The sequence below is a fragment of the Eretmochelys imbricata genome, chromosome 4 (assembly GCF_965152235.1).
Source record: "Eretmochelys imbricata isolate rEreImb1 chromosome 4, rEreImb1.hap1, whole genome shotgun sequence".
NCBI classification, from domain to species: Eukaryota; Metazoa; Chordata; order Testudines; family Cheloniidae; genus Eretmochelys; species Eretmochelys imbricata.
Window position 1 is genome coordinate 94,704,951 of NC_135575.1, and position 24,187 is coordinate 94,729,137.

Sequence of the window (24,187 nt, forward strand, 5' to 3'; positions counted from 1 at the left end):
CCAAGTTAACTGCATTTGAGCTGGCTCCTCTGCTAAGCAGTCAATCTGACCTCTGGCCAAAAGGAGGGACAGTTCAGTGATATGTCACATGGTACAAATCCTTGCACTCAGTCCGGTGTTTAGTTCAGTAGTCTGTACGTGTCATGCCTCTAGCTATGGTCAGATAAGTTTTCTGTGTGAATTCCCTCATCTGTAAAATGTAGATACTACTTGCCAACCCTCATAAAGAAGCTGTGACTATTAAATATAAATGCTCTGTAAATCCTAACATTTACTGGAATGCATATTCAGCGAAGTGGCTGGGGCAATAGGGGCCCCTAGTTCCCCTCTTATTTAGACAATTGTCCCTTTCATGACTCTTCAAATGTTAGTAATTGTACACAGAGCCCAGGACAAGCAGCTGGGTTCTACTTTTGTCCCAGGAAGCTGGAACATGAAACTTACATTCTGTAAACAGTGAGGTTATGGGCTCCTCTTTTTACCCAAGCAAACTTACCTCTTGTGAACAGATGATATCGATGGATAAATTTAGTCCCAGGAGAATCATGACTCTTGATCCTGAAATGCTCTTGCTAATGTGTCTGTCCCCCCCAAGAGAGAATTTCAGCTATGTCGAATGTCAATATATTTTAATATTTTTGAAGGCAACCTAACTTTAGTTGTGGATTTCAGTTATGTAGAATTACCTGCACTCATTTTACTTGAAGATCTGACTTTTGCTCAACCCATAGCCCTGCATGATCTTCATGTGTGTTTGCAAGGTGCTGATCTGATTGCAGGAGGCTAAGTACATTGATACATTCTTTCTGAAAGTTCCTTACATGTTTAAATCTTTGTTTGGGTGCTGACATATAGACTTTCAAATCTAAATGCCAGATTTTAACCATGCAATGTGTATGCAAAAATGGGAATGTCTAGCTTTATGTCTGTGGCTGGTCAGTGTAACTATTTAACTGCAGAAGCACGCTCTGTGTGTGTGTGTGTGTTTTCTCAGCTAAAGTAGTTCATTTGGTTCTGATGGTTAGACAGCCCAGGATTCACAAAATCAAGACAGATGCACTGACTTTGAAGGTGTGGTAAATTCTAACAGATATTTATGCCGTGTGTGTATGTGTGTGTTAAATGGGTCTATACAAAAGTGCACATTTTAATAGTATAGTAGTCATGTCATTACCCAAACTTTAGAAAGAAATGTAATTCCTTATCAATTATTATTTACGTAGTAATTCCTGGCAGCGTGTCATTTGAAGAAGGAAAGGCAGCTAGACCCACAAATGCATTCAGACTTATTCTACACTAGTTTATAGTACGTCTGGGACTTTATGAAACAAGCTATGTATCTATAAGTGGAGGAAGTAAAGGTTTCCTCCTGCTTGCCAAACATGCCTTAGAGTAACAAATAAAATGAGATGTGAGGTCTTCATGTAGTACCTGGGGCTGCTTACATCCAACTTGTAGAGGGCCATACTTCCATTAGTCATCAGGGAAAAGTGTTCAGGATTAATAAACTAAACACATGTAAATGTAGGTAATCACAGTTAACTATGTTTTAAGAAACCCTTGGTAGAACTGTAGGTCTATAATTACGATTTGTTGATGTATTAACTAATTTATTTAATTCTACATACCTATGGTGGGAACATCTGAAAACTCCATTGTTTTTCTGTGTGGATTTGTGTTCTATGCAATTTTTTCTAGGCAGGAACCTGCTGACCACAGTATATTGTAAAGACAACTTCTGATTACTTGCAGAATTTCACAAATCCTTCCCTTCAGGTAATTCACTTTACCAGTCTGTCTGTCTGTCTTGGTAAATATGATAAAGAGAGGCCTATCAAAAGTTAGATTTCATATATGTAGGAAAAACAGCCTAGGTTTATGCTAACTTGAATTGTTAATTTAGTAAAATTTGGTCCTAAAGGTTTCATCTGAATATTGCAGGTAGAAAAAATGTCTTAATAAATTAATGTGCTCTCTTTCAGATCTGGCCTTGTTAATTAGGTTAATACTTCTGTTGCTGGCAGAGTGCCCGAGGCAAGCAAGAGCTGGGTTCGTTGCCCGGTGTGCGTCGCGCCAATGACCACAACGGGGTGGAGAAGCAGAGAGACTTATTTGGAGCTCCAAATAGGGCGCAGGGAGACTGAGCTGTCTCAAATCCTGCCCCAGTACAGCAGATTCCAGTATACATTTTATACCTTTTCCTACTTCACTACACAAGCTTATGCAACCAATTACCTGTTGCCCCGTACAATACCGTAGCCAATCAGCTAAAGCAGCCAGTTGTGTTTTTCCTCAGTAGCATTGCCCGAGCCTTGCCTTATTTGGTCCTATTTGTTACTAGATTTTGCTAAACATTTCTGCCTTATCTATCTGTTTCCCAAGCCGAAGCTGGCCTTGGCTGGCAAGCCGTGTGCAAACCTGTTTGTTTGTGTGCTAGCTTCCTCAGTGTTATGCAGGATCACGGAGGGTTCAAGAAGCAAAGGGGCCTTGGTTTATCCGGGCCTAGAGCAGGAGGGCTTCATCGACACTTGTGGTCTTCCAACCTCCCGAGTTACCTAGTGTAGTGCCCAGTGTCCCCAACACTTATGAAGTGTGAAATACATTATGGCAATTATCTTAGGTCATGTGTACACTTGCTGCAGGTTTTGTGTACCTGTATTAAGTGATCTGCAGCAAGTGTTACTCGAGCAGCACATACACACCACATTATCACACAATTAAGGTATTTTTTACCTCATATCATTGCAGTCACACTGCACTGTATTGTTTTCAGAACCAGTGCTAAGCATTCTGGACAGACATTCCATGGTCCATTACCATGTTGCTGTGCTGTTTGCATGCTGGGATTTTTTTTCACTGTACATTGTGGAATACCTACTCAAACGCAATGGAATTCTGGGGCGTGGGGTCAAACTGAGTAATTCCCATGATAATTCTTGCTTCATCCTATCTGGGTTTTGCAAGCCAGCCAGCACCATTTTCAAAGTGCTGTCAGGCATCATGGAGAAAACATTTCTGATAAGTACAATCCTCCTGGTGATGAATATAAACAGACTACTGATAGCATATCTGAAGTCATGCAGTGACTTACAAACCAGGGTGTAAGGACCTCTGAGGAAGAGGAGGCTGAAATCAGGCAGACACTTCTACATCTTTCCCTCAAGTAGCTTTACTTGATGGAGCACTGCTTTTTGTGCTTGGCCCACTACCATTCACTAGTAGGATAGTGCTGCAGACCTGAGATGACCCTTAGTCATGTCAGAACTTCAATATATTTAAAAAAAAAAAAAAAAGCCACTTTCTTACAAATCTGTGCAGAGTTCATGCTAGAGTTGCAGTGGTGGAATGCTTACATGAGAGCTGCCATCAGCGTGGAGAAGTTTGTGACTGTCGCTACTTGAATGCTTACCATCCCTGATTGCTACCGGTCAGTAGCTAATAAAGTTGATGTTGGTAGTTCAATAGTTGGAGCTGTTATGATGGTATGTGCTGCTATCAAGAAAATTATTTTCCCCTGGGTCATAAGACTAGGCAGTGCATACACAGTTATTAACTGGTTTGTACTGTTGGGGTTCCAAATTGTATTGGGGCCATTGATGGGGCCATTGATAGGATGCCTGTGCCTATTCTTTGCTCCCAACAACAGACCTCAGAGTTGATCAACAGAAAGGTTTATTTCTCTATGGTGCTCCAAGGGCTAGTTGAATACTGTGGAATGTATTTTATATGAGAGAGTCTGGAAAGGTCCACAACTCCAGAAATCTCTAGACTATTTTATGCAAATGAAACTTTGGTACCTATTGTATCAATGGACACTGGTGGCACTCCCATTCTGCCACTCATTCTGGGAGACGTAGCTTACCCTCTGCATCCTTGGCTTATCAAGCCCTTTAAGAGACATGTGGGTAGGAGGTGAGAACAGTTTAACTATACTGAGTATTTGTAGAATGACTGAGGAATGTGTATTTGGAAGATTGAAAGGTTAGAGGGAGGATCCTGATGTTGAGGGTGGAGGCTGATGAAAAACATCTTCCTGTTGTGATAGCTGCTTGTTGTGTTTTGCACAGCCTTTTGTGAAAGCAAGGGAGAGACCCAAATGGATGGAGACAGTGGGTCAACAGACTTGGTGGACATTTTGAACAGCTGGATTGGAAGCCCCTATGAAATGATGCAGCTACATAGGAGCACAGAATGAGGGTGCATTGCACTCATACTTTGTGTAGGTGTCACTAGTAAAGAGTATAGGGCATTTTATGACCATTACTGAACATGTTGTCTTGTGTACATGTTCTGATGCAAGTGTACCTGTGTTATGTGATCATGCATTTGTTGAGTTTTTAGGGTGGTATGTGTGAATTGTCATATAATGCTTGTAACTTTCTTTATGTTGTGCATCTGTGGATGTTGTGACTGAGATGCTGCACAATTCAGTGAATGGGGCAAGACTCAGAACCATGAACGTAAACATATTTACAAAACTTTAGCATGAATTAATACACCAAGTTGAATGTTCTGAGCTTGTGAGTGGTAAAAACTGTATTCAGAATTCATAAAGCTGTTCAGTGTTTGAAGGCTTCAAAGCCATGTGCTCCAGGAGGGTTATTAGCCTCTCAGTCACCCCCAGCAGCAGTCTGTGATTTGCTAGCCATTTCCTTGTCCTTGTAGTCCATCCTCCTTTCCCACCCCCAGCCCCCTCATGCCAGAGCTATGGGGAAAAAGAGCAAAACAAGTTATTGTCCAATTTGCAGTCTGTATTCCAACGCTTGTAAAATACAGTAGAACCTCAGAGTTATGAACTGACCAGTCAACCATGCGCCTCATTTAGAACTGGAAGTATTTAATCAGGCAGCAGCAGAGACCCCCCCCACCCCCCCGCCACACATGCACGCGTGCGTGTGTGCAAATACAGTACTGTGTTAAACATAAAGTACTAAAAAAGGAAAGCAGCATTTTTCTTCTGCATAGTAAAGCCTCAAAGCTGTATTAAGTCAATGTTCAGTTGTAAATTTTTGAAAGAACAACTATAAAGTTTTGTTCAGAGTTATGAAGGTTTCAGAGTTATAACTTCCATTCCTGAGGTGTTCATAACTTTGAGGTTCTACTGTATTGCTTTTTCCTGAAGTTGAAGAGCCTTAACATTTCTTTCTTTATGGAAATGTCTGTGTAGCACAATTTGGGTAGTGAAATTCATGCTCATTCAAATCTAAGGGCATTAATGAAACTGTGATCCAGAAACAAGACTTTTTCTTCTTTTCTGTATATACTGCTATAATAAAAATGCCTTTCTTCAAACAGTCATGTTGTTAGCCCACATGGTGCTACCATTGGGGAGGGTAGGTGAGTGACCAGGCAGGTGAGAGACCATTAAGTGCTGTGATAGGTAAGGGGGGTATGGGATGGTACACCGCAAGCTTCAGTGCTGTTTCTGTTCACATATCTGTAGAAGTAAAGGTCTGGAGATTTTGTAGTCTCTGGTGTGGCTGTCACTTGATAGTGGGTGGGTGGGAGACAGAGAGAAGGTACACCAGTGTGGCAGCATCCTTATGAAACCTGCAACAAAGTTGTTCAATGACCTCCCTGAGCCCTCCTAGAGTACATTTCTGTTGTAATACAACATTCCATAGTTACTGGAACTGGTCCCCTCAAGAGTTTGGGTCTCTGCCTATGGTTCAGGTTGATCATCTGGCTGGGTTTCAGGGATCACCATGATTGTGTCTGCCCTGGGGTTCACCAGGTTGATGAGATTCTGGTTTGGAGGATCAATCATAGAGTCCACAACATGCTGAGGTGGAATGATATGCTTCCCAGCAAACATATTGTCTGCTGGTACTGTGCTTGGTTTCACACAGGTCTTATAGTACTTAGTAGTCCTATACCCCAGCTGGAGCTTCTTTGCCTTACTGCGGCACTGGAGTGTCCTGGTTGTGCTCCTAGCCGGCATTTGTTGTGATAGCTGCTTGTATACCTGTGCTAAGTGACTACCGTTCAGAGGTGCCTGATCACACTCCTCTCCCCAGAGAGCATTGAAGTCCAGCATCTCCACATGAGACCACAGGGAAGAATGAGGCATGATCTATAATTGGGAGTTTGACACAGATTTAGGAACTCCACATGAGCTGGAATCCCAAAAGGCAGAACCTGGATGTATGCCAGCATTTAAATGGGGGAGGTTACATCCAGTCGGGATGACCCCAGAGCAGTATAGGGCATGCAAGTAAACAGGATGACCCAAGCCAGCAAAGGAATGTGGTATACTAGACAGAGATGGCAAATGCACATCAGTTGTTTTGAGAGGGGTGGGGTGGGGTGCATGCACGTTTACTTTGCTGTAGGTAAATTCCCATGTCTCTGTAAACTCACTTTTTCAAGTGGCTTTAATAAAGCGCACTAAAACACCAGATTTTATTTAAAAAAAAAAAAAAAACTTTTGTGGACACAATGCAATTTAATGTAACCTGCAACAGATTCCAAGTGTAGGTAAGCTCCTACCTAGTTTTAGTCACTTAATAACATCCGTATAATCAGTCATTATATTGTGAAACCCAGAACTCAATATTTTATGTAGACTATTCTGTATGTTTTATTATGTATGAATTTATGTAAGAACTAGATTTGAAGATGAATTTGGGAGAAATGTTTTTTAAAAGAAGATATATTATAAAATAGCTTTGTGTACTTAAAAATAGAACTTTCATGGGCTGGATAATTTTGTTAATCACGCTTTGAAAATATAACTTAGATCCTGAGCTGCTATTAGGAAAATAAGCTTCTACCTTTGTCTAGTCTGATCATTAATAGACATTCAAAACAAGGGGTAATGTACAAATAATTCCTGACTACTGTGATATTTTCTTCATAGTCTCAGATGGGGTAAGAAACTACTTCACTAGTGTATTTATAGATCTCTAATTTTAGTTTTAAATGGTTGGTTTATTTATGTCTTTAATTATATTTGCTGATTTTATTCCCAAATGTAAAAAGTGTGGAAGAAAGACAGATTTTTCTGTGCATTAGCATAATAAAATGTTAATGTGCAGTAAGTAGCTGTACAAGAATGTAATGGTTCAAAACATGGAATATTGGAGCTGTTAGTAACTCTGTTTGTAAAGCTGGGGAATGGACTTTCTGAATGATAAGTGTTATCTGTGAATGCAGATGTATATTCCTCACTGTGCACTTAATCGAAATGAAGAGCCAATTAACTGTCAAAAATAAATTTGCATTTATATATATACATTTTATCACACTTTTGTTTAAAATAATCATAGTGCTAAATTTATTACTTGTTTTGTGGCAGTTGATCAGCTCATATTCCAGTAACTGAATGGCTTATTTGGTTTTGTTATCAGTCAGTACAGTAAACATCTTTGAAATCAGCCTCCCAACAGCTGGCAGCTGACCTGCTGGTGTTTGGCACCACCCAGGTTTAGCATGACTTCATTATGTAATGTAGCTTGAGTAGTCCATCTTACTGATTCTTCAAGGAAGTTTGTACAGGCACCTGGGTGTGTTTTGTGCAGCTAGTTTCATCAGTGTTGGGAAAGTAGACGGAACAAAAAATGGAGTTTTTTAAAAAAGTTGTTCCTGCTGTCATTTCTGGAGATGTGGTGCTGGATATTGGAAGTACTATTGAAAGCTCCCCAAGGCTACTGAAGATGAGACGTGTCAGCCTGCTTTCATTAGGACAGACCATAGATGAAGAAGATCAGGCAAATTTCTCACATTCAAATTACAGCATGTATCCACATCATCAACTCGGTAAAGTAAAACTTCAGTAACTAGTGTAAACTTTTTCTCTGATCTGAATTGTTTTTGAGTATTAGAAAAGGGTTTCTTCAGAAAGCAATTATGATTATGGATTTTTCTTCAGTTTTAAAGTAATTTAAAATTTAAAAAGTGTTTGAACCATTTGTTAATATTTTGTGAAATTATTTTAAAGCAATCTCATAATTAAGGGTATGTTGTATGTGTATATTACATGTGCATATATGCATATGATTTTTAATTTAAGATGAACATCCATTTTCAAAATAAGGTTTTGGATCATAAAATGTGTCCCTGATTCTGCACTGGAAGATGCACAGGCTTCCGTGGACTTCAGTGGGGCTCTGTATGGGTGCAGGATCGAGGCTTCTGTTCTTATACCACCTTTGGAAACTTCAGTAGCATGAAAACAAAAGAGCCAGAAGTCTCTCCCAAGGCACTCCTTTTTAAAAATCTTTCTTTTTAAAATGTGCTTACATGAATAGTGTATGGAGTATTCCAAATTTCTTAAACATAATTTACAGTGTACTGATTTTCCTGTTGTGTATAGAATGAGGGTATTTAATTGTTATACTGTAGAGTTCAATAATATTTCTTTTACATCCTTTAAAAAGCTGAACAAATTACTTTCATAAAGCTAAAATGATTTTCCACATCACACATGCGACATGTTGATCAGTGTTTAAATATTTTATTTATTATGCTTTTTTAAAAAGAGGTTCAATTTACTTAACTTTTTCAAACAGTTTCAGAAGGGTATGTGGTTTTGCGTTGGGTGGAAATTTAGGGGCTTGATGACACTCTCTAAAGCCCAAATGGTCTAGAACCCTGCTGTTTATCACTGATGCAGCTTCTCCCCCAGGCTCTGTCATGGCCGTTTCAATCAGCTGGAGTGCTCTCTGCCTTTTGTCCCCCAGGGTTGAATTTCCAGGGGTGGCGCAGTACCCTCTGATTGGAGGGTCCTCAGCTCTGAAATTCATCCCCCGAGCCTTTCTGACATACTGTAAAATGCTGGTTTGGCTTTTTTAAAGTCAGGTTATCTTGTGTTGGTGGATGGAAACCAGGAAGCAATTTTGTTGGCCAAATTGTTAAAGTGTATAATACATTTGAATATACTGCTTGCTGTACACGTAACATCATCAGCCATTGATAGCTCGTTGCACAGTAAAAATCTCTCTAGGACTCCTGTTGCCAGCGTGCTCAAAGTTCTAGCCAAACTTCATCATGTAGCTTCTGTGAAAGGATGGCTCACTATTAGTTAAGTTCTACTTTGAATGCTGATCCTGTGGGTATTCGCTGTGTGTGTGTGCTCCATGTGCCTAGGACTAGAAATTATAGCAGCATTTATTAGTCCATGTCTGGGCCCTTCATTTTTTGGAGCTATCAACTGAAGGCATAAAGGGTGGCACGGACTGATCGCCTCTCCAGTTCCTTTCTACCGCTTGCAGTCTGGGATGGTATCCTTCTGTGTCTAGCCTTCTAGCTTTTACCTGTATGTATTTTGTGTATAGTTTTTTATTAGCTATATTGATAGTAGTGAGTTTGTGATTAGTAGGGATCAAGGGTTCCCCCACTGTTTGGAGCACTTAGTATGCCCAAAGCTTCTAGCACTGCCTGGCCTGCCTTCTGGGCTTCCTGGTGAGTGATCAGCACAAGAGCTGCCTGTATTACCTTGGGGAATAACAGATTCCATCAAAGTGAGAGATCTGCCACTCCTTTCCTCCTTGCACTAGGCAGTCTCATAAATTTCAGACTCTACAGGCACCTGATGGAAGTCTCCATGAGGTCCCTGTCTGACCTTGGACCCTCCCACTCTCTCCCTCATTGTCTGGAGCCTCATGGTAGTGCCCATGCAGCACCAACATCTTCCAGCTTGGTATCGTCTAGATCCAAAACTCCATGAAATGGAGATATGAAGAGGGTAAGGAGAAACACCCGCCTAAAAAGTGAGAGTCAGCTTACTTTTTAAAAAGAAAAGGAGTACTTGTGGCACCTTAGAGACTAACCAATTTATTTGAGCATGAGCTTTCGTGAGCTACAGCTCAAATAAATTGGTTAGTCTCTAAGGTGCCACAAGTACTCCTTTTCTTTTTGCGAATACAGACTAACATGGCTGTTACTCTGAAACCTTACTTTTTAAGATATCAAAGAAAAAGATTGTCCATTCCCCTCCTGTGGTAGCATCTGAGACTCCATGCCCTGGAGTGTTGTGTCCAGAGCTCATGGGGAACTCAGACTGGCACTGACTGTAGCAGGAGTTCCAGTGTTCTGAAACCATCCACTAAGGCTTTCTCATTGGTGGGTCCAGGCTGCATCTGAAAGGGCTAGACAGCAACATCCCTGGTCTACTCCTATGGAAAAAGAGGGCAAACACCTGGATCTGTTAGGGAGAAAGGTCCTTTTCATCATCTAGTCTCCTGTGCAGATAGCCAATTACCAGGCCCAAATGGCTAAATAAGATTTCCTGAACTACTCCAAGTTTGTGGAATTTACTGACAGCCTTCTGCAGCAGGGCAGAGCTCATTTACAGTGTCTGATAGACAAAGGCAAATTGATAGTCAAGACCACTCTCCAGTCTGCAGCTGATGCCACTGATACCTCCTTTACAGCTATGGCTACTTTAGCAGAGCTACTTTCACAAAGCTAAAAACAATTATGACCAAATCAGCTGCGAGGAAGAATTTAATCAGAAAAATGTGTATGATAATTGGGAAATATTTAGGAACACCTTACTAGACACCAAAAAGCCACAATCCAACAATTGAGGAAGAAGGCTATGCTGGTTTAAAAACAACAACCTGGTTTATAGGGGAAGTGAGGGCAGCAGTAAAAAAAAATAATATATAACAAATGGAAGACAGGGGAAGTTGATAGTAATGAATATAAATCAGAAATTAGGAATTATAGTAAATTTGATAAGGGAAGCCAAGGGACACAAGGAGAAATCTATGGCTAGCAGAGTTAAGAACTGTAAGAAAGTTCTTTTTTAAAAAAGAATCCTGACAATGGTAGTGGTCCATTGCTAGATGGAAATGGTAGAATTATCAATAATAATATAGAAAAAGCAGAAGTGTTCAATAAATATTTGTGTTCTGTATTTGGGGAAAAAACAGGTGATGCAATCGCTTCATATAGTGATAGCACTCCTTCTATTCCACTTGTATTATAGACTTTAAAGTCGGAAGAGACCATTATGATCATCTAGTTTGACCTCCTGCACATTGCAGGCCACAGAACCTCACCCATCCACCCCTGTCCTCCACCCATAATCCTGGGCTGAGTTACTGAAGTCCTCCAAATCATGGTTTAAAGACTTCAAGTCACAGAGAATCCACCATTTACACTAGTTTAAAACTTTCAAGTGACCCGTGCCCCATGCTACAGAGGATGGTGAAAACCCCCCAGGATCTCTGTCAATCTGAGCTGGGGAAAAATTCCTTCCCAACCCCAAATATGATGATCAGTTAGACCATGTGGGCAAGACCCATCAGCCAGACACCTGGGAAAGAATTCTCTGTAGTAACTCAGAGCCCTCCTCATTTAGTGTCCCATCACTGGCTTTTGGAGGTATTTGCTGCTAGCAGTCGCAGATAGGCTACATGCCTCCCTCCCATCCCCCCCCCTCCCCGGGGCAGGAGCATTTTCTTTATTTACATATAGTAAACATTTTCCCAAAGCATCATTTACTTCAGAGGAGTGAACCTAGATGGGTGGGTAGCACCGATACCAGGTTTCACTGGCTTGTAAGTGATGGAAAACTTGCCCAGGTAGCGGCCAATCATCTCTGGCTTGATTTCCACCTGGTTGAAGGTTTTTCCGTTGTATATGCCAACCATGCTGCCCACCATCTTGGGGAGGATGATCATGTCATGCAGGTGAGTTTTGACTGCGTCTGGCTTCTCCATGGGAGGGGCCTCCTTCTTGGCCGTGCGAAGACGCTTCAGGAGGGAATGCTTCTTACGACGCAGGCTGCGGTTCAGACGCCTGTGCTGGCGAGCACTGTACAGCTGCATCAGCTGCTCGTAGGACATATCGAGGAGCTGATCCAGATCAACACCTCTGTAAGAGAATTTCCTAAAGCTCCGTTTCTTCTTCTGTTTAACTTCCATCATCTTGGCAGTGTCTCTTCAGATGGCAGGCAGACTCATCAGACCATCCCCTCCATAAATTTTATCAAGCTCAGTCTTGAAGCCAGTTAGGTTTTCTGCCTCCTACTGCTTCCCTTGGAAGGCTGTTCCAGAACTTTACTCATCTGATGATTAGAAATCTTTGCCTAATTTCAAGCCTAAATTTGTTGATGGCCAGTTTATTATCCATCTGTTCTTGTGTCCATGTTGGCACTTAACTTAAATCACTCTTCTCCCTCTCTGGTATTTATTCCTCTAATGTATTTATAGAGATCAATCATATCTTCCCCTCAGCCTTCTTTTGGTTAGGCTAAAGAAGCCAAGCTCTTTGGATCACCTCTCATAAGGTAGGTTTGCTGTTTCTCTGACCATTCTAATAGCTCTTCTCTGCACCTGTTTCAGTTTGAATTAATCTTTCTTAAACATGGGAGACCAGAATTGCACACAGTATTCCGGATGAGGTGTCACCAGTTCATTGTGTAATGGTACTGACACTTCCCCCCTCTCTATTGGAAATACCTTGCCTGATGCATCCTAGGATTGAATTAGCCTTTTTCACAGCTGCATCACATTGGTGGCTCATAGTCATCCTGTAATCAACCAAAGACACCTAAGTCTTTTTCCTCCTCTGTCACTTCCAACTGATACGTCCCCAGTTTATAAAAAAAATCTTGTTGTTAGTTCCTAAATACATGACCTTGCACTTTGAACTATTATATTTCATCCTATTTCTATAACTCCAGTTTACAAGGTCATCCCAGATCTTCTTGTATGATATTCCGGTCCTTCTCCGTATTGGCAATACCTCCCAACTTTGTGTCATCCACAGATTTTGTTAGCACACCCCCAATTTTTGTGCCAAGGCCAGTAATAAAAATGTTAAATAAGATTGATCCCAAAACCGATCCCTGAGGAACTCGATTAGTTACCTCCTGCAGCCTGACAGTTCACCTTTCAGTATGACCCATTGTAGTCTCCCCATTAATCAGTTCCTTATCCACCTTTCAGTTCTCATATTATTCCCCATCTTTTTCAATTTAATAACTTCCCAGGTAGAACTGTATTAAATGTTTTACTGAAATGCAGGTAGATTAAATCTACTGCTTTCCTTTTCCTGGAGAATGTTAAAAAGAAGGCACTAAACTTAAACATTTTTAAATCGGCAGGTCCATATAACTTGCAGCCAAGAGTTTTAAAAGAGCCGTCTGAGGAGCTTGCTGCACCCTTAATATTGATTTTCAATAAGTCTTGGAGCACTGGGGAAGTCCCAGAAGCCTGAAAGAAAGCTAATGCAGTGCCAATTTTTAAAATGGGTAAACCAGCAACCCAGGTAATTATAGGCCTGTCAGCCTGACATTAATCCTGGGCAAGACAATAGAGTGGCTGCCAGGGGAATCAATTAATAAAGAACCTAAAGGAGGGTAATGTAATTAATGCAAATCCATATGGTTTTATGGAAGATGGATTCTGTCAAACTAACTGGATATCTTTTCTGATGAGATTACAAGTTTGGTTGATAAAGTTAAGAGTGTTGATATAATACATATAGACTTATATAAGGCACTTGACTTGGTACCACATGACATTTTGTTAAATTTTATATGATTCTAATTTATTTATTTATTTATTTTAACACAGGACACATTAAATAGATTAAAAACTGGCTAACTGATAAGTCTCAAACTGTAATGATACTCAATGAATTGTCATTGAGTGGCTCTGTTTCCAGTGGAATCCCGCTGGGATCGGTTTTTGGCCCTGTGCTTTATCAATGACCTGGAAGAAAACATAAAATCGTCACTGATAAGGTTGGCAGATGACACAAAAATTGAGGGAGTGGTAAATAATGAAAGAGTGGTTACTGATTCAGAACAATCTAGATTGCTTGCACCCAGTTTACAAAGCAAACAATATGCATGTTAATACAGCTAAATGTAAATGTATACATCTGGAAACAAAGAATGAATGTCAGACTTGCAGGATGGAGGACTCTATCCTGGGAAGCAGTGACTCTGAAAAAAGATTTGGGGATTGTGGGGGACAGTTAGCTGAATGTGAACTCCCAATGTGATGCTATAGCCAAAAAAGCTAATACAATCCTGGGATGAATAAACAGGGGAATCTCAAGTAGGAGTAAAGAGGTTATTTTACCTCTGTATTTTGCACTGCTGCAACCACTGCTGGAGTACTATGTCCAGTTCTGGTGCTCCCAGTTCAAGGAGGATGTTGATAAATTGGAGAAGTTTCAGAGAAAAGCCACGAGAATGATTAAAGGATTAGAAAACGTCCCTTATAGTGGTAGACTCAAGAGCTTAATCTGTTTAGTTTAACAAAGAGAAGGTTAAGATGTGACTTGATTGTAGTCTATAAATACCTACCTGGGTAACAAATATTTAATAATGGGTTCTTTGATATAGCTGAGAAAGGTAGAACAAGATCCAGTGGCTGGAAGATGAAGCTAGACAAATTCAGACTGGAAATAAAGCGTAAATTTTTAATAGTGAGACTGATTTACCATTGGAACAATTTACAACGGGGAAGAGTAGATTCTCCATCACTAACTATTTTTAAATCAAGGTGGCATGTTTTTCTAGAAGATATGCTCTAGGAATTATTTTGGGCAAGGTCTATGGCCTGTGCTTTACAGGAGGTCAGACTAGATGTTCACAATGGTCCCTTCTGTCTTTAGAACCTTATTAGTATAAAGTTAATCAAAATGTTAATTTTATCTTATGTCTTAAAATAAGCTTCAAATCAACATCTTGTTGTGAATCTTAGTAAAAAAGGACGACACTGGTTCTAGAATGGAAAAACACTACTGTTGAACCAGCTGGAAAGGAAATCCTGCAGGTACACATCTACTGTAGCAAAAATGGAGAGGCCTTTGTTTAATCTTGTATTTGATGTACTATCGGTGGTTGAGCAATTGAGGAAAACAAAGCATACAAAACTCTCTAATCCTGCCGTTGAAGATTAATTCTCTATTCTGACTCATTAAATGCCTGCCAACTGGCTGTCATTAGAAGTAATTTCCTCAAATCAGTGTTACATGACTATTCTAATAGAAAAGTGTGATGTCATCATTTACAAAATGCAGATTTGCAGTCTGTTCTGGGATCATGCTTTTAACCGTAGCGGATAGTAGCTGAATCCTATTTAAATTATCTGCTTATTTCTATTTTTGTATCCTGGTAATGGAATGAGGTGCTCTTATGGAACAGAGCAATGTACTACAGCATTACCAATGAGGAATACATTAGAAGGCAGGTGTTGTCAAAACAGGTAATTACAGCAATCAATAAAATAGACACATAAGCTTTAGGAAAGTGTTTATTAATGTCAGCAGATATTGAGCAATATCAGAATAAATGTAATAAAGCTGTTCAAAATTTAAAAATAAATGTTCGAACAGTGAGGTTGCCTATCTTACATGACTGGCTGAATTGTATGTGATTCGAAATAAAAGTTTCCAGTTGTTGTTGTTGTTCCTATTTAAAGAATATAGTTGATGTTTTAAGAAGTATAGCTTATAAATGAATGTAAATTCAGGTGAAACACTGAGTTTGTCAAGTTTAACTGTTAAAAGTTGTATAATTCAATAACAGTAGTTTTCTGACAGTAACGCTAAAGATGGAAGAGAAGAATTATGTGAACCTAAAATATTTGCTTTATGTGGAATTAATAGAGTAAAATGCTAACTTTTTATTTTTAGGATTAAAATACAGCAACTATACATTTCCCTTAAATTAATAAAAGTAACATTTTCCTGCTTGATTTAAGGCAGAAGCCAAAGCCTTACAGAAGAATGCTTTATAGATAAAGTGGATGTTGTGCTTAATGGGTATTTTCCCTGAGTATACACTAGAAATAGTCTTGTATACCTGTTTTAGATTTATAAAGCTAGTAGGATGACTGTAGTTTTAAAAATAAATAAATAAAATAAAAAATGAAGATACTTAATTTTCTGAAATACTTAATGTGATGAACTGTGTGAGGCCTAAAGCTTTTACAGATGTTAATGTATACAGTTCAGTTAAATTTATAATTTATTTAAGAGCTGTGTGCTCAGGGCTGTACAAGACAGTCCTTTTCTCAAAGAGATTACAGTGTAGAAGGTAGATACAGAAAGATGAGATGCACTGAGAAACCCAGTGGGAAAATTTGCCTTTGATTAATCACCTGTATCTTTATAGATGAATCCTTTAATTTTCCTCTCCTTTCTCTGGATCTTCCTTTCCTCTTTTTCCATAATATTAATGCAGGCCAGCTTGCCCAGTGTAACGATGGCATAGACCATCGGACTTATAGCGTGCAAAACATGCAGTTATATCAGCAGACCTATCCTTCAGTTACATTGTGAGGCAGGGGAATTCATATAATGGGACAGTTTTTAAAAAAATTGAGATCTGTATAAATCAAATATATAATTCATACAGAACTCTCATTACTCAAGTGTGTCCACATTACTTTTGTATATTAATGTTGTTTCCTTTTATGAACATAAATCCCATTTCTCAACAAGCAGTTCTGCTAGGATGAGATTAATATGTTTCTTGGTAGTAAAGTATTAGTTAATAGAGTTCTGGTTACCCTTACAGTGCTAAGGTGGCTACCCAAGTTCTTTGTTTAAAGGTGGTAAATATGAGTTCTAAATGAGTAATCCATTTTGGGAGAATGATAGGAGGCCCTTCAGTAATTCCATTTTTCTTCCTTTGAGACACCATGAGGTGGTAATGAGTATTTTCTCTTCCTTTCCAAGGGATGTCACAGGTGAGTTCTGTCTTGTCACTCTTCCTTTTCAATTAGTATTTATAGGGGGGATAATGAAATGCTTTGACTTGCAGTATAGCCAATAAGCTGAGGAACAGAAAAAATTTCCAGACGCTGGTGCATGCTAGCTTGCATTACAGTCCAGGTAAAATAAATGTTGTTTGTAGGTAAGGTATGTATCTAAAATAGAGATACCAAACTTATTCTGAGGAGAGGGATGAATTCAATTTTTAATTGTGCTCCAAGGGTTAGAGAAGCTTATGCTTCCAATGGGTTTATATAGTTATATAGCTTTAGCACTACAAAACTACAAAAGTAATTTTCCCTTTCTTGATATTCACCCCTTCTTGTCAACTGTTGAGAATAGGCCACCTCCCCTTAATTGAATTGGCCTTGTTAGCTCCCCATTTGCTAAGGCAGCTCCCGTCTTTTCATGTGCTATAATATTTGTAGCTTACTATGTTTTTCACTCCATGCATCTGATGAAGTGGGTTTTAGCCCATGAAAGCTTATGCCCAAATAAATTTGTTAGTCTCTAAGGTGCCACAAGGACTCCTCGTTGTTTTTGCTGGTACAGACTAACATGGCTACCACTCAGAAACTAGTTACACAATGAAGTTTACCTCCTGTATTCCTTCTGGGAAATACTAAGTGGATCTGAAGCAGCAGCAGAGAGGGAAAACTAGCTTTCTTTTTCATTCAGGTTGCTCTTTAATATAGAACCACTGGGAATTGAGCTCCCTGAAACAATTAGTATAATTGTTGGGCTTTAGCATTAACACTTCAGTGAGACTCTGTATCAAACCAAACCGAATGACCCGTCCCCCCCAGTCTCCCCCCCCCACAAAAAAAACCTCCCCCTCCAAAACCAAAAACTTAAATTCTGCAGGCTGAGATTGTCAGGGTGGCTGCAAAAATCAAGATAATCAAAAATCAAAAGTCATCAAGTTGGCCGGGATTACTACCTTCCTAGAACTGCCTGCTGAGACAAACCCTCGTGTTGGACCCCAAATCACCCAGCTATTTCTGTAATAAGATCTTGGAGACTCCTAGTATGTCAAAATTGGAAGAAAGCACATGGGATGCATTTAAAACTGACTGTTGTTCACAGTTTTATAGTTCACTGGTTACAACTTAAAACTTTCTTAGATTCAAGAGCATACTACACAATACTTGTGTTGGTATCTAACTGATCCCATGATCAAAGAGACAAAGTGGGTGAGGTATTATTTTTCTTTCACCAACAGAAGTTGGTCCAATAAGACAGGCTTTCGAGCTACACAGTGCTCTTCCTTAAGTCTCCGGAAAGGTACTCAGAGTGTCACAGTTAAATACAAGGTGGAACAGATTGTTTAGCATAAGTGGTTAACACGCATTCTAAGGGACCCCATTCAAGGTGAAGTGGCCCATTAACAACCTGCAGTCATGGGGGAAAAAGGGGGGGGTGTTATTGGGCTACAGATTGTTGTAATAAGTAAAGCTAAGATTTTGTCAAGGTTACTTTTACTAAAAATAACTGTGACAAAAAGGGGAGTGGAAGATCCAGCACTGAAGACCACCTCAGCACCTCCTCCCCCCCTTTCCCCTCATGGAAGAGGTTGGCACTGCCCCTGAGCCTTGGACAGGCGCCGAGTGGCACCACAGGGAATCTCAGACAAATGCTGTCCTGGAGTCATTCAGCCCAGGACTGGGACTTGAACTGTGCATTTTGGGATTAACCCGCCCAATTCACAATGGGTGGTCACCCTTCTGGGACTGCGTATGTGAGAAGGTGTTTATAAATTTAGCAGAGAAACACGGGTCCAAGACGGTCCCAAAGACCTTTGATGTGTAGTATTTTTATTTTTCCAATGGATTTAACATTGAATGTTCTAAATTACCCCATTACCTTTTTAGTAATTTTTTCTTTTTGCAACACAAAACCACAATAAGTAGGATGACAAAACCAGTGGAGAAAGATTGACCTCATCCTATTCTAATAATACTTACTGTATGAAGAGAAACAAGTTTGTCATGAAATTTTTCATTTAAGTTTTGTGTTGAGGTCGCATAGGCTCCAGGACCTTAGGAGGGTAAGTTTCACATGTTTGTTATGGAGAACTTGTTTTTGAGATGCTGCTTGTTTGTCTGGAAAGCTGAGAACTTTTAGGCCTTCCAGAAAAGGCTGTGTGTGCAGATTTATGGTAGGTACTTACTAGTATTATTTCACATTCTTTCCACTAGTAACAGGTTTCAGAGTAGCAGCTGTGTTAGTCTGTATTTGCAAAAAGAAAAGGAGTACTTATGGCACCTTAAAGACTAACAGATTTATTTGAGCATAAGCTTTCGTGAGCTACAGCTCACTTCATCGGATGCATTCGATGAAGTGAGCTATAGCTCACGAAAGCTTATGCTCAACTAAATTTGTTAGTCTCTAAGGTGCCACAAGTACTCCTTTTCTTTTTCCACTCGTAGTATCCTGTTCTTCCATTTGAATCAGGTAGTTCTTTCAATTTTTTTTCCTTAGTCTTAGAATTTTTAAGGTTTGTAAATCAACATAAGTCTTGGGCTATGATTGCTGTTAAGATGCACCTGGATTGTACAAGTGAACTTATTTCAATGTCAAACTGTTTATTCCCAGAAAAATAATGTGAGTAGATATTTCAAAGGCAGTCTAGTCAGTGTAAAAAAAAAAAAAAAAAAGTCACTAGAAATTGCATTTACCTAAAACTAAATTATCCTTTTTGTGTGTGTGCGCGCGTGCAACATTTCACAGTTTGATCAAAATAATTTTAACTTTGAGTGCTATGTAAGAGGTAGGTAGTCTAATAATTTCTGTTAACTATTACAGTAACTCCTCACTTAACGTGCATTTATGTTCCTGAAAAATGCGACTTTAAGTGAAACAATGTTAAGTGAATCCAGTTTCTCCATAAAAATGAATGTAAATAGGGGGGGTTAGGTTCCAGGGAATTTTTTTTGCCATACAGTACAGTACTATAGTTGGGAGGTGCCCCTGCCTTACCCCACACAGGCATAGCCCACTGGCACTGGAGACAGCGAGGCAGGCAAGGAGGCTGAAGGTGCTGTAGGCTAGGAGAAGCATGTTGCACAGCAGCAGTGACAGCTTCCCCTACTCTGCAAGCACGAGGGGCGGGGGGCTCAACCCTCGGCCCGCCCACTCCACCTCAAACCCCACCCTTAACCCACCTCTTCTTCCCCCACCTCCCCCTTTACTCTGTGCGCTGCGTCCTCACTCTTCCCCCCTCCCTCCTGTCCGCGGCAATCAGCTGGTTTGCATCATTTGGGGGCAAGAGGGAGGGGGGAGGAGCGAGGACTGGGCGTGCAGTCTCCCCCCCTCCTTCCCGCCTGTGGCAATCAGCTGGTTTGCGGCGTTCAGGAGGCAGGGGGAGCCTGGGCGCCGAGTCCTCGCTCCTCCCTCCTGAACACAGCAAGCCAGCTGATTCGCGTGGGCAGGGGGTAGAGGGGGAAGGTGCTGATCGGCAGGGTCTGCTGGCGGGCGGGAAGTGCTGTGGGGGAGGCATAGGAGGGATGCCAGCTGTGGACAAAGTAGACAGCCAAACGACATTATAGCGAAGCATTGCACAACTTTAAATGGATCATGTTCTGTAATTGAGCAGGGATATAAGATCGAAAACATTAAGCAAGAGGACGTTAAGTGGGGAGTTACTGTATTTAACAGCTGCTACTTTAATGATCTTAAAGAACTTTAACCATATACAAGATAAAATCTGTCTGTTCACAATATAGCTTCTCCAACACTTCATGGAAAATTCATAGTCATAATCGAACATCATAAATTGTATATTTTATGTTAGATGTCATTCTGTTACTGAAATTGCATTTCAGTAACAGTCTATCATCTTGAAGGTGAATGTAGCTAAGGAGCTTTTTGGAACAGTGTGACTTGGGTATATTATGTAGTTTATCAGAATGTTTTTAGTGGTGATTTTTTATGTAGTGTTTATGCTGGGATTTAGTTAAAATTATTTTTATGATGGGATAGAGAAGACATTCAGAATGATGAATGTGATGGTACTTTTTGAGGAGGGGGAGAGATGGGAGACAGTCTCTCTCTCACCACACACACAAACTTGTGTTGGAGGGGAAAATAGGTAAAATGCATGAATTAGGAGTTAAAATGGTAAAATGTAGTTCAACAGGAGTAAAATGATTTTAAAAACGAACTTTGACCAATATATTAATGAAAATGTAAAATAAATAAATTCTTTTTTTAAGATTATTCTCTTGTCCATAACTATTGGACCTGTTCAATCTACATACTTATTAGAAATTTTAAATAAGAGAATGATATAGTAGATACTGTTTATATTTAGAAGTAGTCTTCAAAATGTAAATAACATGGCAAGTATCCAGTAATGCAGACAGTTACCTAATGGGATTCATGAATGTTCCTAGGCATCTAACACCAATTGATGTCAGAGTAAGGAGCCTGGGCACTCTTGAAAATCCAATCAGGTGCTTATTGACATCTTTAAAAGTTTGGCTCTAGGTACCTATGTAACAGGTAGGGAGGGATGCTGATGCAGTATTGTGTATAATTTTATCACACTTTGCTAAAGCACATGCCAGAGTTCTGTCTTTTCAGGACTTTCAGTGAGCATTATACAGAGTTAACTCTTACATTCAAGGATTTTATAAACAACAGCCATGAGATTGAGGACCAGTTCTCAGTCAGCTTCAAAGAGTAGTACATAATTTCTTAATAAACAAACATTTCTCTCTCTCGCTCACTCTCACACACACACACTGTAAATAGTATTTGGAATACTTATGAATAACTGAAAAATACTTTTAGGTAGTAAGTCTACTGGTCCTCATACAGACTTCCCTATTTAGTTTAAACTCAGAGTTTCAACATAACATTTACACTTCTATACTTCTAAACAAATTTACCTCCTGATCTTCTTTCCAAGATTTCTCGGTCTATAGCATGGTTATAATATGTAGTATGTTATCTGGATTCTTCAGAGTTTGAGAAGTATGGCAGTACCTCAGTTCTTTCCCAAAACTTCAGAGCCTTTTCAACAAACAAAAGTCTTGGGATCCTTAGAGTTAGCAATATTGCTTGGGATAATAGCTGACTGGTCTTCTCACTAGTTCCAAAGTAGTACAGGCATTGGGATCAGCTTCACAGTTTGATCAAAATAATATTAACTTACAGTGCTATCGGCATATAAAATATCGATTCCCTGGATTTGTATAAGGCTCTCACTCTTTCTGGTGCTATCTTTCCCCCATAAATCTAGCTCAGTCAATAAGACTGTACAAACCCTCACCTTACTGTGTGCACGCTGTCTCTCTCTCGCTGAGACAAAATACCAATTCAAACCAGTTAGTTAATAGCTATATGTAAGTTCCACAAGCTCTGTAGCCTCTAGGGAGTGACTCAAATGCTCTCCCTCTTGATCCATAAAACACACTGCAGTGGTCTAAACATTATCCTAATGGAGGATTTCCCTAGTAAATAAAGGTGGATTAACACTCCTCTGTATTCAGAGTGGTATAGGAATTGGGACCCAGCACTGGCAGCAGACACATCTTGTGGTTCTGGTCGATCAGCCACTTGAGTCTTACAGGGCTGTTAATGCCTATATTTATTATCTTTATTCCCCTGAGCTCTGGTTTGGCACAGGTTTCAGATGATGAATGCATAGAAATTGCAAGACTTCTTTCCCTTAATGACAACTGCCTCTACAGTTTCAGAAACAACTACTGAACATATCTGGTATCCGCACACCTTACTTCTGGATGTTTCTGGGTCTTTTGAGCTGAGTTGCACTGTTCTGCTCTTTGTACACATATAGAGAAACTGAGTATTCAAACTAAAATCTATGAGTCCTTCCTACTGCTTCTCTCCTTTTCTTTGGACTTAAAAATCAAATGCTGCAGTATAAAGCATGTTAGTTACACGTGCAAAACCTGTAACTTGATAAATATTAACATATTGACACATTTAAATTTTAATGTGGGAAGGGGAACAATCAAATGGTTTGAATTATTGAGAATTCTAAAATGTACATCTCTACCCCGATATAACGCAGGGTCAGGGCGTGCAGCCATGCATCACGGTCGGGGCTCACAGCCCGGCGCAGGGGTCGGGGCTCACAACTTGCAACTGGCTTTCTAATACATCAGTCACATCTAAAAGAAGTCTGTATTTCCTCTTAAGAAGTCTACCAAAGAAAGTAATTAGTAACTATGACTGCATAGAAATAATAATGAAACAATCTTTTGGTATGATGGGGAAAACAATTGAAACTACCCCAAGATTCATTCGGCCAAACTCACAGTTGGTGTCAGCAGGCGAAATTCTGTTTTTGTCAGTATTGTCCCCGATCACGTTGAAAACTGTAAGCTGATGTAGGAGTTAACAGTAGTGCTGCATGATATTGGCTGTTTTTCTGAGGGCGCATCTACACTACTACCTAAGTCGATGTAACTTACGTCACTCAGGAGTGTGAAAAAGACAACCCCTTGAACAACACAAGTTGCATTGACGTAAGTGCTGTCCACACTGGTGCTGTGTCGGCGGAAGACCATAGCTTCAGCCACTTGTGGAGGTGGAGTACTTAAGCTGACAGGAGCACGCTCTCCTGTTGGCATAGCATGTCTTCACCAGACGTGCTACAGCACTGCAGCCGCACTAATGTAGCACTGTAGTGTAGACTTGCCCTTATTGCCCCCCAGTTCTAGAAGTCATGCAATCCCATAAATATCTCAGCTTTTATTTTAATGAGAATCCTTAGCAATTCAATAAACTAGTTTGCTCAGCCATCATCATCATCACCATCATGAGCCATGGTGAGTATGGTCCAGCAGCATGGGTGAAGGGCCTTGTGCTGCAACTTGTGGGGAACCCATGTTGGGAGTACAGGTGGACAATTCCCCATACTCTTAGCATCATGGTTGTGTCTTTTGAGACAAGGAACCAGCATTAAGCTTCCCAAATTGTGGTCTTCATCCAAGGCAGCTCCTGGGTGGGGGTTTGTGGCCACAACTGATACAGGAAGCTCCCATCTATTTCCTTAACACTGCCAGTAGCAGTCGCCCTCGGCTTGCGGATTCTGAGGTCAAAGCCGATCCCTGCCATCCAAACCACTGGCATGTTAGGGAAACCATGGTTGAGGGACCTGTAAATCACCATGGATGGGGGAATCACATGTTCTATTGTTTGTGGTATAAGCACTTTTAGTGAAAACTTCCATCATCTCCTCTAGGTGACCCTAAGTGATATCAGTCTCCTGAGGGTAACAGAGGTGGTAAGGGAGCAGATGCTGCAAGCGTTTGGGTGCAGACCTGGTCCTTATGCTGCTATGTGGTGTACTGCAATGATGCCATCAGAGTTAATACTGTAGTGGTGTGGGAAAGTGTCCTCCTGTGGTGAAAGAAATAAGGCAACCCTCCACAGAAACCTTCTGCAAAGGATTGCAGAGTATCTCCATGGAGAACTCCCAGGCCATCCCAGTGCACATAAACAGTCTTTTCGGGATGGGGGAACCCTC

General features: G+C 40.3%; 1 protein-coding gene and 1 pseudogene across 10 annotated transcripts in view; one reads left to right on the plus strand and one right to left on the minus strand.

The window, feature by feature from the left end:
* FRYL (FRY like transcription coactivator) overlaps positions 1 to 24,187 on the plus strand; it is a 427,650-nt gene that overhangs the window by 70,468 nt on the left and 332,995 nt on the right. For 9 of the 10 annotated variants that reach the window (XM_077815661.1, XM_077815665.1, XM_077815663.1 and 6 more), the window contains exon 1: positions 7,462 to 7,758. The exons of the other annotated variant lie outside the window; for it this stretch is intronic. In XM_077815661.1, the coding sequence (XP_077671787.1) occupies positions 7,560 to 7,758 (199 nt within the window). In that variant the 5' untranslated portion in view covers positions 7,462 to 7,559. Of the gene's footprint in view, positions 1 to 7,461; positions 7,759 to 24,187 lie in introns of those variants that run through there. 10 annotated transcript variants of the gene reach the window in all.
* Positions 11,448 to 11,876, minus strand: LOC144263634 (small ribosomal subunit protein uS19 pseudogene; annotated as a pseudogene).